Source organism: Papilio xuthus, unplaced genomic scaffold (genome assembly GCF_000836235.2).
Source record: "Papilio xuthus unplaced genomic scaffold, Pxut_1.1 DF825017.1, whole genome shotgun sequence".
Classification (NCBI taxonomy): domain Eukaryota; kingdom Metazoa; phylum Arthropoda; class Insecta; order Lepidoptera; family Papilionidae; genus Papilio; species Papilio xuthus.
In genome coordinates this window covers 5,964,253-5,978,695 of record NW_013533632.1, presented here as the reverse complement: position 1 = coordinate 5,978,695, position 14,443 = coordinate 5,964,253, and the positions used below count along the sequence as shown (strand labels likewise).

At 31.7% G+C, this 14,443-nt stretch overlaps 1 protein-coding gene across 3 annotated transcripts in view; it reads left to right on the top strand.

Moving 5' to 3' along the window:
- Snf4agamma (SNF4/AMP-activated protein kinase gamma subunit) overlaps positions 1 to 9,075 on the top strand; it is a 36,799-nt gene extending 27,724 nt beyond the window's left edge. For all 3 annotated transcript variants that reach the window (XM_013323836.1, XM_013323834.1, XM_013323833.1), the window contains exons 10-17: positions 132 to 277; positions 794 to 842; positions 3,997 to 4,134; positions 5,324 to 5,476; positions 5,735 to 5,913; positions 7,395 to 7,598; positions 8,028 to 8,174; positions 8,569 to 9,075. In XM_013323836.1, coding sequence (XP_013179290.1) covers positions 132 to 277; positions 794 to 842; positions 3,997 to 4,134; positions 5,324 to 5,476; positions 5,735 to 5,913; positions 7,395 to 7,598; positions 8,028 to 8,174; positions 8,569 to 8,793 — 1,241 coding nt within the window. In that variant the 3' untranslated portion in view covers positions 8,794 to 9,075. The remainder of the gene's footprint in view (positions 1 to 131; positions 278 to 793; positions 843 to 3,996; positions 4,135 to 5,323; positions 5,477 to 5,734; positions 5,914 to 7,394; positions 7,599 to 8,027; positions 8,175 to 8,568) is intronic.
- The last annotated feature ends 5,368 nt before the right edge of the window (positions 9,076 to 14,443 follow it).

The window sequence follows — 14,443 nt, the reverse complement described above, 5'->3', positions numbered from 1 at the left end:
TGTTTATTTTTAATTCGTAAACGATATTTGGAAACAGTACCTCTCCACTTGTTCCTTAACTTTGGACATGAGTGGTCTACTTCATTACATGTAATCTGTCGCTTGACCTGACACCTTTTCTTTGTTAACAGGTGTCGAATTACGCCGAGAGAGGGCTCAGGAGGCTGCAAAAAGACGTTCTTCGCTTGATAATTGTTCTCGACCGGGTCGTCATCGCGGCTCCAATGCCCTCATTGACCCAGAACGCGCTGCGATGTTGTTCCGAGACGCTAGGGGGGTGAGTTGTCTTCAATATTTTAAATTCCTTCTATCCCATTTGAATGATTAATAAACTGTAGAACTTCAAGAAAAGTTACTGTCAATCACTGAAGTAAATATTAAGGTTAAAAGTATTATGGTGAGGTCGGACAAATTTAGTATTCTGAGTCTTACTTGTTTATTCCTTTTCACTCTAAAAGGTTTAATTTATAAACGCTGTTTTCGAAGAGAATCGAATAAATCAAAGTTTAAAAGTTTCTAATTCAAATTGGAACTTATCGTCTGCAGTTTATTACGTCACGTAATTGCCGGCTAGACGTGGTCAATTACGCTTCGATAAAAATAGTTAATGGGGATAAATAGATTATCAGTCAAAATAAGCTTTTTTGCAACAATAAAATAAAAAAAATATTTAAACCGTCAATGAAAAAGTGGCAAAAAAGTCCTAATGCAGCTAATTTCACATGTTTTTAGACGTCGAAATTGACTTATGAAAAGTGAAATTATTAAAATAACAAGGCTTTTTTTGTTGCAGTTACCCGTAGCTGATCCTTTTATAGAAAAATTGGATCCCGATGGCGCAAGTAAGTGTAGTATTAGAAATGGTGGTATTATAATATATACCTACAGTCAATCAACTAACAACTTGCAAGTCTGCATATTGAAATTATTATCAAAACAAATAGTATTTTTATATCAAATGAAATAACTTTTATTTTCCAACACAAAGCAAATGTGGGTTATAACAACTGAATTAATATTGCCATCTCCCTCATTCTCTTTGAAAGAGAGATAAATAACGTATGAAAATCGCATTAATAAAGATATCAATTAGTTGTTTGAAGTAGTTCATTTATGAAACGTAATCCTAAAGTAAGTAATCCGTAAGATAAATAATAAAAAAAATGTGCTAGATTACATTGCATTAACGCATTATTGATCATATTAGTATTTTTAATGTTTTATCACTCGAGATAACAACGTTTTATCATTGCCTGTGTGTATTGTCGTACAGTCGTATAAAATTTAACGGTTGCCATGATTGTTGTGCAGTGGAGTTTTATTATTGAGTCAGACGTTGTTCTTTTTTCACGATGAACCTATGGCTTTTTACCAAGCGTCTTGATTGCGTGCGGAAAAACGTGTTACGATACTATGAAGGTGTGTTACGTGTGTGAGTAATTTGTTATTGTACATTTTACGATCGATAAACTTCGTATTTATTAAAATCGTGCAAGTGTCAACTAAGACTTGCACAGTATAAGCGAAGTCAAACGTGTCTATAAATGTATCTAGCCTAGATGCATCGGCGCGTATATTAAGCTGTTAGGTCTAGTAATAAATAGAACGTCTGACATCGTAGATTGAACGATGTTACGAACTAATTGATGACAGCTATTTCGATTTGGTTTTTTCTTTATTAATTTCTTGATAGTTTACGCAGCAAATACAATGAATTATTTTGTATGCAAGTTTGATTTAGTAAACAGAAGTATTATGGCAATTTGTACCGATGAGTTTACATATCAAAACGCTATTTGATTGCTATCGTAATCATATATTTATTTGATTCACTTTACTATTATAGTTTCGATTCTGTACGTAATCAATGTAAATTAATAAAAAAATTGTACACGGAAATATGATTGTATAGTAAATTGAAATGGTTAATTGTAACAATAATCTCTAAACAATTATTAAGGCTGTAATCATAGATTTATTAAAACAGGTGTACTTGTATCATCAATTCGAACATTAATACTTTCCAAAATAAATCCATAGACAAATGATATTGCCATCATTTGTCAGCCAGTGTAAGGTCTTAATGTCGTTTTTTATTTCTATTGAATTCGACTAAGCAATACATATGATTTTAAAGTTATTATATTCGAAGGAACATCTTGACTAAAACTATTAATACAATTATCGCAGCGCAAGTGGATCCATTGATTTTTATGTGTGTCGTCGTAAATTTATTATCGAACGACATGAAAGAGTATGACTGTTCTGATATAAAAAGCTCATTGATTTAAATTTATTTTTGTTGACTAACGATAACATTTAATATAATCCAAAAGCTGATTGCCGATTTTATTTTGGGTTTATGACCTTGAAAGCATATAAGCTTTTTACTTCTTACGGTGAAATGACAGCGGAGTAGTGTAGTGGTGTTTGGGAGTTTCTCCCGTGTTGTGGTTAGGCCAGCTGTCGGTCGGCGATATTTATTTCGGGACGGCAAGTTTTATATTTAGTTCGACGTGGCGGTGCGGCTGCGCATCAGCGTCGGCCCAGTAGTGCCGGTGGCGGCGGCGGCTGCGTTGCGCGCTACTTAGCTCTCTAGTACCAGCACGTACCATGCTCACCCTCGAGTAGTATTAGCAGTGAGTGGATGCGGCAAGCGGGCGATGTGACGCCCCGAGCCCGCGCATGCTGCGCCTACACTACTTCTCGGATCATCCCGCCCTCGCCACCGCCGAAGACGAGGAGTCGGTCTACTCGATCGACCTAATCAAGGAGTTCGAAGCGGTCGGCCGTGCATGGAAAGCCTTCCTCGACGATTGGCTCCTCCAAGGTGCCGGCTTGTTTATTTCACCCACGCTAATACCGCACGTTTGTTTTCATTCTCTTCGTATGCCGACAAACGTATGCCTACGTCATATTTGTTGTGCGATCCCAATCGATATATAGGTCGCTTATAAGTGTACAGATGATTGCAGTAGTCCGTTTTCTTATAGCGATATGTATCGAATACGGCCTAGTCTATATCATTATTATGTTAATTTAATAAAGCAACTTTTGTTTAGTTCGGTTAAATATTTCCTTTGCGGTTTGTATAAGATGTTAATAGTAACAATAGGATATTACTAACACAAGTGATACGTTATTTACTATTCATATCCATTGTTAATTTAATTGCATGATATTTATTTATGTATGCAAACTAAATTAACAATTTGTTTGATTTCCACTTCGAAAAGATTGTTAGGCGTTTAAGAGCTGAATGTACATCTTGCAAGGATCCTTGTGACATCATAGAATGGCCTCCGATAACTTGCGTAACAAGCTGCTAGGTGCGGAACGTAAATAAACAAACATCAAATCGGTATATGTATGTGTTTCTAATGGACTGACGCGAACCACCGCGCCGCTCCGCGCCGGCCGTGAAAATGTTCACTGAAGAACTTTTTAAATAAAGCGCAGTCTACAATAACTACAATATATCTCTTTTTATTTTTTTTTAGGTCATCATACAATATGGTTTTATCTCATACGAACATATTTTATATACAAACCGCTATAAGAACTGTTTTGTTTTACCCAGCTTTATGAAAATGCAACATCGTATTAGATTTTAAAGTTTATTTTTTTTAACAAAATACAGCAATGGAAACTTGGCATTAAAAATAGCAACAAATTTTGTTATTATAATTAAAGAGTTTATAGTAACAAAATAGCTGGTTACCTTGATATAAACAGTATTACCAAATTTACTTAATGCGATTGTTGTGCCTTTTCGAGGCATGTTGAATAAATTTTAGATTTTTATTTTATCAAGAAATTGATTGTGTAATTGACTAATTAATTATTCATTGATTGTTACGTGATTAATTATAAATAAATAAATAAATAAATTATTTATTAAATTCATACAACAGCACTACTTACGCCCGTAACCCAAAGGGTTATATATATAGAAATTATTACACGATTAATTGCGTATTTTCTTTGTTTTTACAGCGAGGGATGATTCGCAGATCTTCGTGAAATTCTTCCGATTCCACCAGTGCTACGACTTGATCCCAACGTCTGCTAAGCTCGTGGTCTTCGACATCCAGCTCCTCGCGAAGAAGGCGTTCTTCGCTCTCGTCAGCAATGGTCAGTGACTGTGACTAGCAACTCGATGGATCAATTATAAACTTCCCTAAATGTGTATGTAATTACATGAATCATTTCTCTCTGCGTCTACAACGTGCGTGCGCATCTGCTGAGCTTCTGTTGCTGCTGTCTAGGTTGTAAAAAGCGGACAAAAATATAATATTAAACATCTCACCTAATGATAACTACAGCCATCGTCAATATCCATAAAAATATGTGATATTGGTGTGTTACCGACTTTAAAGTGTGTCAATCTATCAGTCTACCTGAATGTTTAAAAAATGTATTTTTTGTCACTGCAGACATCGAAGGTCAATATACATTTTTACAATTGCACAAGAACAAAGGTATCTCAAATCAGATTTCCAGAATTTACATGAGACAAGGGTATCGGGTCATGCAAATAAGTAGCAGGTAACTCTGTCCCGATTACATTTGTATGGATATTGGTGACAATGATTGATCCAATGCGAATTTGTAAGACGCAAAAACATTTCCAGGTCATTGGAATATTCCATAAGTTTGAAGTTCTGGGCAATTTTTATTGCGACTGTTTACATATTTTTATTTTATTACATATTAATATCGTCATTTGAATCTAAACAAAATGTAGCAGCCCTCGTTTAGTCTTTGACATGTTTCACGTTAGATGTTTAATTTTATATGTTTTTAAAAGTTTAAGTGCGAAAAATATACAGTTATTTTAAACCATTTAGAAAATATACCTTATTTAAAAGTATTCTTACTTAGCGAAATACAAGTTATGTCTCAATATTTTGTGAATACATACTCGTATGTATTGCTCCTGCTGTATTGACGATTGTTTTTGTATGTTGCGTTGATTTATTTGTAGCGAGTTTTTTGTTTAATCTAGTTAGACAACTGTATACAATAAATTAATAAGCGAAAAAGAGAAGAAATGGTGACAAAACGTTAGATAAAATTATTGTATTCGTCGAGAATGCAATATTAATGTTTAAGATATTCAAATTTACAATTGCCATGGCGCGTTTTACTTTTATAATTTCCTGCAGAGCCGCACTTAAGTTTCACTGTTACATAGTTTTTATACTTGCGATATCTTATTACATATGTAATTTTTTACTTCGGTTGTTTCGTTTTCTTAACAATGGCCGCGTATATATTTTATGAATTCCTAGATATTTACCAATATGGGTTTTATTTACAGGCGTTCGAGCTGCACCGCTTTGGGACAGCCAGAAAGGAAAGTTCGTCGGCATGCTTACGATCACTGATTTCATTAAGATCTTGCAAATGAACTACATGCATTCTGGCGTCGCTATGGAAGAATTAGAGAACCATAGCTTGTACACTTGGCGCGGTATGTACTATGTTTAATTACTAAAACTATGTTATTTCTTGAATTTTCTTTTCTCCATATTTTAGACTATGTTTTCTTCCAGATGGCTATACTAAATTTCATCTAGATCTATACAGCAAACATCCATCCATTGGCCCAAACCTTCGCATTAATGTAATAAATTAATGTAATTTTATAATTTTAGATCGTAAACGTATTTACAGTTGGACTATATTATTTATAAGTGTTGTTTTATGCAATAATTAATTTAATTTCCAGATCTACTGAACGATCTCGAGAAGCCTCTCGTCTCTATAACGCCAGACGATTCTTTGTACGATGCCATATATACTATAATACATAATAAAATACATCGACTGCCAGTAATAGATCCTGCAACTGGTGATGTCTTGTATATCATAACACATAAGAGGATACTCCGATTCCTTTTCTTATATGTAAGTTATTTGCTACTAACTGTTGCCCGCGACTCCGTCAGCACGGAATTAATTACAGTAATTAGTAGCCTATGTGTTCTTCCAAGCTATGTTATACATCTATGCCAAATTTCATCGAGAACGGTTTAACCATTTTAGAGATACCTTCAAACAAACATCCATCCAAATGTTCACTTTTATAATATTGTTCAAGAGACAGACGTCACGATGCCTCTAAAGTGAAATTAAATACAACCCAATCAGCAAATTATTTTTGTCGCTATTTTCTCAAAGAAAATGTAAGAGATGGCAATATGCGTTATTACAACTCACCACATTGGTTGGTTCACACAGCAAACGGAAAGTACGCGAAACGAAAGTAGTTTCGCCTTTGATTCGCTACTAGTTCGTATCAAGACACTAATTTAAGAAAACTGTGTAGAACTTAAGCATATATTCCTCTCTACATACGCGTGTCTGTTTGAACGGTAACTCCTGAATTACGTGTCTTTTTTTCGTATGTATTAGAAGTATGGCGTCTCAGATACGCAGTATTTGTGCGGTTTATAAACGCAACGCGCAGTTGCGGTATACGTAATAACTAGTCAGCCACAGTCAACCGCAGTTTCGAATGCAAAAACCGCATCGGCATAGTATATAACTTATCACTTTGTTAATGACGAAAAATTCTTTGGTATATAGAAACTAAACGAGACATTTTGTTTGAAAATAATTATCCTAGAAAAACAATAGCTGTCGTCAGAGTAAAATGTTTTTGACATTCTTTTGTGAATAACTACTAATTATTTTAGTCATTGTTCTCCAGCGGTTTTGTATTAAGCATTATTTCTTCTGAGATACTACCCAGATAATTTGTATGGTGAAACTCAGTTTTATTTTTAATCAAATTAACATTCAAAAGAATTTAATTTTATATTTTAAAATGAATATAATCCCAGATATAAGAATAACTTTAAATTTAATTTTTAAACAGTTTTAAAACACATTTTATGTGTCCAAAGAAATGTTTAAAGATGAATATTTATTTATTTTATACTCACGGTCGTCCGCGACTTTAGCGCAAAAATAGCCTATAAGTACTTAACGCACAAGTCCCACCAAAAGTCGGTCTCGCAGTTTCGGATATTACCCGGAACAAACGTGTTGCAGACATACAGACAAAAATAAAAAATACGTATTAACTACGCAACATGCTGTTAGGAAGTAAATTCGAAAATGAGCCAGTGTATTAACTCAACACTAGCCTCACTAAAATGTGGCCGTTTATGTCCCCTCAGTATTCATTCTGACACGGGACTTTGTAACGAAAGCACGTCATTCGCGCCAAAGGATTCTAACTAATAATGACTAAAAATACATACTTTCGTTTTCATGTGTACGGAATATATTTTTTTTTTGATATTAAACACAGACATGCCATTTTTATAAATATGCGTTTAGTATAGATTTAATTTGATTATATGTTTTAAATTTATTTGTAGATTAATGAATTACCGAAGCCGAGATACGTGAACAGTTTACTTCGCGATCTGGATATTGGTACAATGGATAACATAGAGACGGCTACAGAAGACACGACCATCATTCAGGCACTGCACAAGTTCGTTAACAGAAGAGTGTCAGCGTTGCCTGTTGTTGATAGTGAAGGACGACTTAAAGATATCTATGCGAAATTCGACGTTATTGTAAGTACATTCAGTTTTTTTTGGACCTTTCAACCAATAATATCTCTTAAGACATATTTCTTTTTACCTTTGGATTAGTCAATATTTACTTATTCAATTTTGTATTGCTAATATGCATTATTTCAAATTATCAATAAATATTTTTATGTTTTTTGCTTCTTTAAGATTTACCGTTGGTTTCTAAACCTAATGGAGTTTAAAACATATTTTTGTCTCTGTTTTGTTAAAGATAATGACAGAGATGATGTGATTTATACAGAGATTTTTATCTGGAATTCAACAGTTAGTTGACTGAAAATTAAAAATTACCATATTTCCGAATTTATTTAAATTTCTAAATTTTGTATAGTAGACTTATTGACACTAAAATAAATATACTAATTAGAAGTAATTCATACGATGTTTTATTCGATGTTTTTTATTTTGCAGAATTTGGCGGCAAAAAGGACTTACAATAACTTGGACGTGACCATAAAAGAGGCCAATAAACATAGGAACGAATGGTTCGAAGGAGTTTACAAATGCAAACTCGATGAGACGTTATATGATATTATGAAGAGGATTGTAAGAGCAGAAGTAGGTTCACATCTAGATTTATTTCCTTTGGTTTCCGAGCTAAAAATTTCAGTTTAAAACATATCGTCATCCCTGTCATTGTCTTTAAGGCAGACATAACAATATATTTTAAACTTGGATTTTGGTCTCGGAAACTTGCTATAAATTTTATTCGCGAATTAAATTATAGTGACATCTATGATTTGTCATTGTAACTAAAACAGTTTTATTGCGCAGTTGCCTAAAATGGTGTCGGTAAATTAAACATAGATGGTGCTGATTGCTTTGAAGTGCATTTTTTACTGACAATATAGTAAAAATATCAACCATCATATATTTAAAAAATTACTTGAACTTAAGTGAATTAAACAAATTAGTTCCTTGTTTATATTCTTTTACTTATTTTTCTTTACAGGTACATCGTCTTGTCGTTGTTGATGATGAGGACAAAGTAATCGGCATAATATCGCTGTCTGACCTACTCAGCTACATGGTGTTACGAACAGGAGGGAACGGGACAGACGTTCAGCCCAAAGAGCATGCTTCTATCGAAGAAGCGGATGAAAACCCCGAAAAACCTGCCCAAGATCAACAGGTTAACGATTCAGTGAAGGAGGAAAGCGAGACTGAAAAACCGTAAAACCAATGTGATTGTAAGAATTTAGGTTAAGAGATTATTTTTTAGTTGTTTACGTCTACGCGTTACGCGATATCAGATAAAATACTTTAATAAAACTCGATTACTTTTTTTTTAATTCTCTATAATTGACTCATAAAAGCAACATGCATTTGTTTTTTTCTGATTACATTAAAAGGAATGGATTTATCGTAATACTGTTACAATAGTGGGATTATAAAAAATCTTTTTAATAATATATTGGTTTATATAATCGCCTAATTGCTTTTATATGTCAGTAAAATGTGAATTTTAAAAATTATTGTGATAGTTGTTATAATAAAACAAATATTGCAATTGATACCTTTTATTACTTTAATAGTTAAATGAGAAATAATATATTTTTTTCCTTTATTAATTATTTTTTATCCACTTTGTTTATACACGTTTGATATTTGTAAAACACTTCCTTCAATTTCCAATATGTTCATATAAATTTATTTGTACCTGTATGTATACGATAAAAAATTATAGATCGCAATCAATAGTTTTTGAATTACGCGATGTGATTTAATTACGACCGAAACCAATAATTGGATAGATCCTTAACTAAATTATCAAGGTTTACCAAATGTTATTTCTATCCTTCATCAGTTAAATTCAAAAATGGAGATAAATTATTAGTTTCGGATTTTTTCACGTTACATGAAGAAATATTGTATTTCATTATCAAAATTTTTAATGTTTTAAAGTGTCTGGCTATAAATGTTATAAGTAAAATTAAAACTTAACTATAATTAAGTTATAAATATTAAATTTTAGTTTAGAAATCAACAAATATTTTATAAATCAAATACAATATTTTAAAATTTAAATGATTGTTTTTCTGCAAATGAAGAACAACTCTTGGTACTTATAAAATTCCAAATTCATGGTTATTTCATTAAAAAAATATTTGTAATGTTAATTAACTGTTAATTAAAATATAATGTATTGAAAGTCATTTACTTATGCTTATATTTTCTAGCAATATTTCCATTTCATTTTCAAATAATTGTGTTTACTATGGGTTTCAAATGCCGTTACATTGCTTGACATATTGTCTCTTTTTATTTCAATGAGAGTGAAAGAGATGACAATATGTGTCAATACAAATGTCACTGCGATAGAAATCCAAAGTTATTGAACAAATACCTTTAAATATTTATTGAGTGGACACTGATATTCCAATGTTTTTCGTTTTTTAATTATAACATTAAGTTTTTTTTTGTTATTTCTAGTTCTATTGCATGGAATCTCTGTTAATTTTGAGCTGATGTAATGTTTTGGAAATTTTTAATTGCAATTTCTTTTTTTGGATTTAAAGTTTTAAGCCGACAATTAAATTTTAGATTAATCCCTTATTCAGTTTTGGTAATAAGAGTACATTTAATATAAATTAACTTAGATGTATTTTTACTATAATTTTTTAACAAACAACAGCCAGGGTGTGGTGACATTTTGTTAAAAAATTATAGAATTTTCTATCCGATGCTCATTTCGTTTTGAGTATAATAATAAAAAAAAAGTTTTATATGTTAACAAAACTTTATTATCTAAATAATTGGTATAAACTAAAATTAATTCTACGATCTATTTAAGAATAAGATTATGTTTTGTGTTTTATCGTATCCTCGCTTCTTTGGAAAAAAATTCTCAGCAAATTGACGGGGATTAGATTGAGAAGAAAAAGCGCACATTCAGATGATAAAAACGCAATTAAAGTTGATTAATTACACGATTCCAAATAAGTTGTTTTATTTTTCTACCTCTGGATTGTTTTTGTTCCAAACGTCATATAAACACTGGCTAATTGTATGACGCTTCGAAGTATGCGAATTTAAGACCAACCTATGTATGACCTAACATAAAAATTTGTGAAAGCGCCATCGTGTCGTGAACGAAAACGATTGTATTAAAATTTATACACTGCCTATCGGTTGTAAAGTGTACCCAAAATCTCATTAGTTTTGGTATAAATGACGATGACTATATGAAGGCGTTTGTCGTAAATATTCGTGCTAGACTTACAAAATAATTTGCTAAGCAAATATAAAGTAAAATTTATGGCATTATTCTAATAAATCATTTTATAAAAATAAAATTTGTACGAAAACTCTACTATCACTACTTGACACTAGATGGTACGTTCAAAAGTTTGTGGTCTTCAAACACCACGTTGCTATTCCCAAGTGAGGAGTAGCAACATTATAATAAAACGGCTTTTCTACACTAGATGTCGTCTTTAGTCGTGTAAAATGTTAAGATAAACATTTTACACGACTAAAAGCGACTATTATTATCTACTATATTACTTTTAATTTATTTTTTAAAAACTAAACAGCTTATTATGAATTTTTACAAACTCGTTAACCGTAGATTTCAGCATTGATATGCTTAGTATCAAGTAACAAAAAAGCATCGAAGTATATAAAAATATTTAAACTGGAACGCAACACCGTAGACTACTTTTCCACTACCGCTAATTGCCGAACAAGTGCTATTAGAACGAGAAGTTTAACAGAATTTTTAGTGACGTGACTCGTACAGAAAGAAATGCTAATATTCACAGTGGAAAAGGAGTCTTAAATGGAATTAATGACATCTATTACAGTTTATTTTTCTCTCGTATGGTAAGAAAATACACTATTATTTTACATGTTCGGATATTTGGTTGTGTAAACTTCGCCTATATCGAATTTTATCCACGGCTTTTTCAATTAACATTTTCTTTCAAACGATAACCCGTAAAATAAAGAAAGTAATTTTTAGTAATATACTAGCGACGCGACGCCGTGACTTCGAGTGGGTAACATTATTACTGTTACTAAAATTAGATGAAGATCCAAATGGAAGATAGTCTGTGCCTTCTAATTTTTTATAATGGATCCAATATATATATCTTTGTTAAAGGAAGTTCGAGCAAAAAAGGTGCAATACTTTTTATTTGCGAAATTCAAACCTTTATCTCGTAGAGTTTAGTAGTTTTATATTAAATCAAACGGAATTTAAATATTAGCTCAAGCTCCAACTGTGAAGTGATGTTTGTTCCTCGTGAAATAAAATTTTCGTAATCCGTTTAAGGTCACTAGCACACTGCAGCGAAAGCGACTTGGAGCCATAGCGAAGCGTAATGTAAAAAATATGAAAATGAAATGTATATTTAGCTGACATTGAATTGGTTTTGTGCTGTTAAAAAAGCTGCTAAATTCTGGTCCACTGGAACTATGAACCATTATTAAATTGGGTTCGCTTTGTTCTGCAGTTCGTTTTCACGGCAGTGTGCTACAGACGTAATGCTTTGCATCAAACATTCAAGGTTTAATATTTCAAAGCATCAGTTTTAAATTAAATTTTATTATGTGCTCACAATTGAAATGGAAAATATTTGTACGAGTAGTGTTAATAAAATAGCCTGTCATCTGGCTCTAGAAGTATTGTCGAGAAAGCAAAATCATTTTTTATTCAACACAAAAGAACTGGTTGTGAAGTATGCAAATTGTTTTTGGATATTTTTTTTAATTTAAATACTCAAATAAAAAGATATCATACTATAGCAATTTCATTGTCTGTAGGATGATTAAGACTTAGCATAAAATGTTATTAAAAATACTAGTTTTTTCATCACATAAGTAATCTTAAATTCGTGTCACACTTCAAAATAAATGAATTGTTGCTAAGAAAAAAAAGTTATAGTTTTTTCAACAAATAAGTAACAAACTTCAAACTTCAAAAATTTTTAAGTTAAGGGACGTAACTTATTTGTTACTAAGCCGAGTTCTGGATCTCATTTCACCCTTGTTTAGAATCGATCCAATTTCCTTGGAACGTTGTGTGTGATTAGAAGTACAAAAGTGATTAAACATTTCTATATTTGCCCACTAGATGGCATTATGCTGATTTTAACAGCTTTTACTACTACATGATGACTACAACATTGTAAATGTCGTCTGATTATTAAGGTTATCATTAAAAATAAAATACAAAAAAGCTGTCGGAAAATATAATTCTTTTGTAATGTATTTTATCAATCATATTATTTGAAATAATCTTATATTTAAAATAAAAGAAGCGTCCAAAATGTTACGATGTAATGAATAGAACTGTATTAAACGTTAACCGGCGGGCGCTGCGTTTTGAAAAGATTATTTTGAGCGCAGCGCAGCGCAAATAAAAATTAAAGAGATCTCATTTCAACTGCTCCGTCCTCTTTTCTAAAAGTAAATAATTCTTTTCCATAAAACCAAGATAAGTGGGAAAAGAACTGAACAAAATTATAGTTACTTAAGCAACGCGAATTTCGAAGATATTTGATATATTAATATCTCCCTGCCTTTTACTCTACACAGGACGTTATATATAATTATGTAGTACTCCATATAACATTCAATCACCATATTTGAATATTCACACAATCGTTTTATATTTTCTTAGAGATTCCTTTACCGTAGTTACCTTTCAAATTCACACTGATCACTTTGTTGTTCATATATTAAGGTAATTGTGGAAGGCCTCACGCAAGCACCGATGATCTAGGGCGTAGACTATTCAATGCTTAATTTCAAATAATTTTGTATACAACACAAAGGATTTAAAATAATTAAAGTTTAAACTTTGTCTCAATCTCAATTTGTGATATTACACAAAGTGATAGCTTTCTTGTTGTTCATAAAGCTGGAAATCTTCCATACTTTCATCGAGTAAAGAGAGTAAAGGGTATTTGGTGTCACCTTTACAATGAAGCTTCTTAGCACAAGGTTGTTTATGAAGGTAAGAGTAACATCATGTCAAATGTCATAATCACATTAGGGTGTATTGTCTGGGATAATGTGTATACAATGGCTACTCTTAGACCGTTAATACATCACGTAGATGCTTTTATCTTGATAACTCAATAGAGTCTGAGGTCAAAAGGTTCAACCTGTATAATAATACAGGGTGAACCTTATTTTTAATTTAACAGAGTTGATAGCAAACAATTTGAAAGATACTGGATGACTTGGTTACTTTTATCTGGCATTTTGTTTTGGAAAATTTTCTAAATAAAGTATTAGGTAAAATTAAAAAGAATATAATAGAACTTTTATGTAAGAAGACTATCAAGACATAAGTTTTAAAATAACCTGCCTTATAGCAGACACGCTGAGAACGTAGAATAAAGCCGCTTAGGAAATGTTGAACGTTCGAGTATTGTTAAGTCCATACACAACTTATAAACTTACAGAGAAGTCAAGTCAAGGTATTATGCTTTATCAAATATAGAATAGATATGGAAAAAATGGACTTAATACTCAACAATGAAAAAAAAACTTTATGTTTAAGGTATAAACTGTTAACAATACATCTCAGAGACTTCTTAATAAAATTAGTTCTACGGTCGACAGCTTCATACTTATAAATATAAAAAACTTAAGACTACGATAATACTTTGAAAGGTGTTCGAAATACCGTAAGCGATGAAATTAATTTAGGAAAGACTAATGTTTATTTAATTTTAAACGATTTTATTTTGCAAATAAATTAAGAATCTATTTTGCAATATGGAAAGTAATTAGTGTTGTATATATACATTTTCCAAGAAATATATCGATATAACGTTATTCAAGAAAATAAATGCTTAACACATTGATACTAT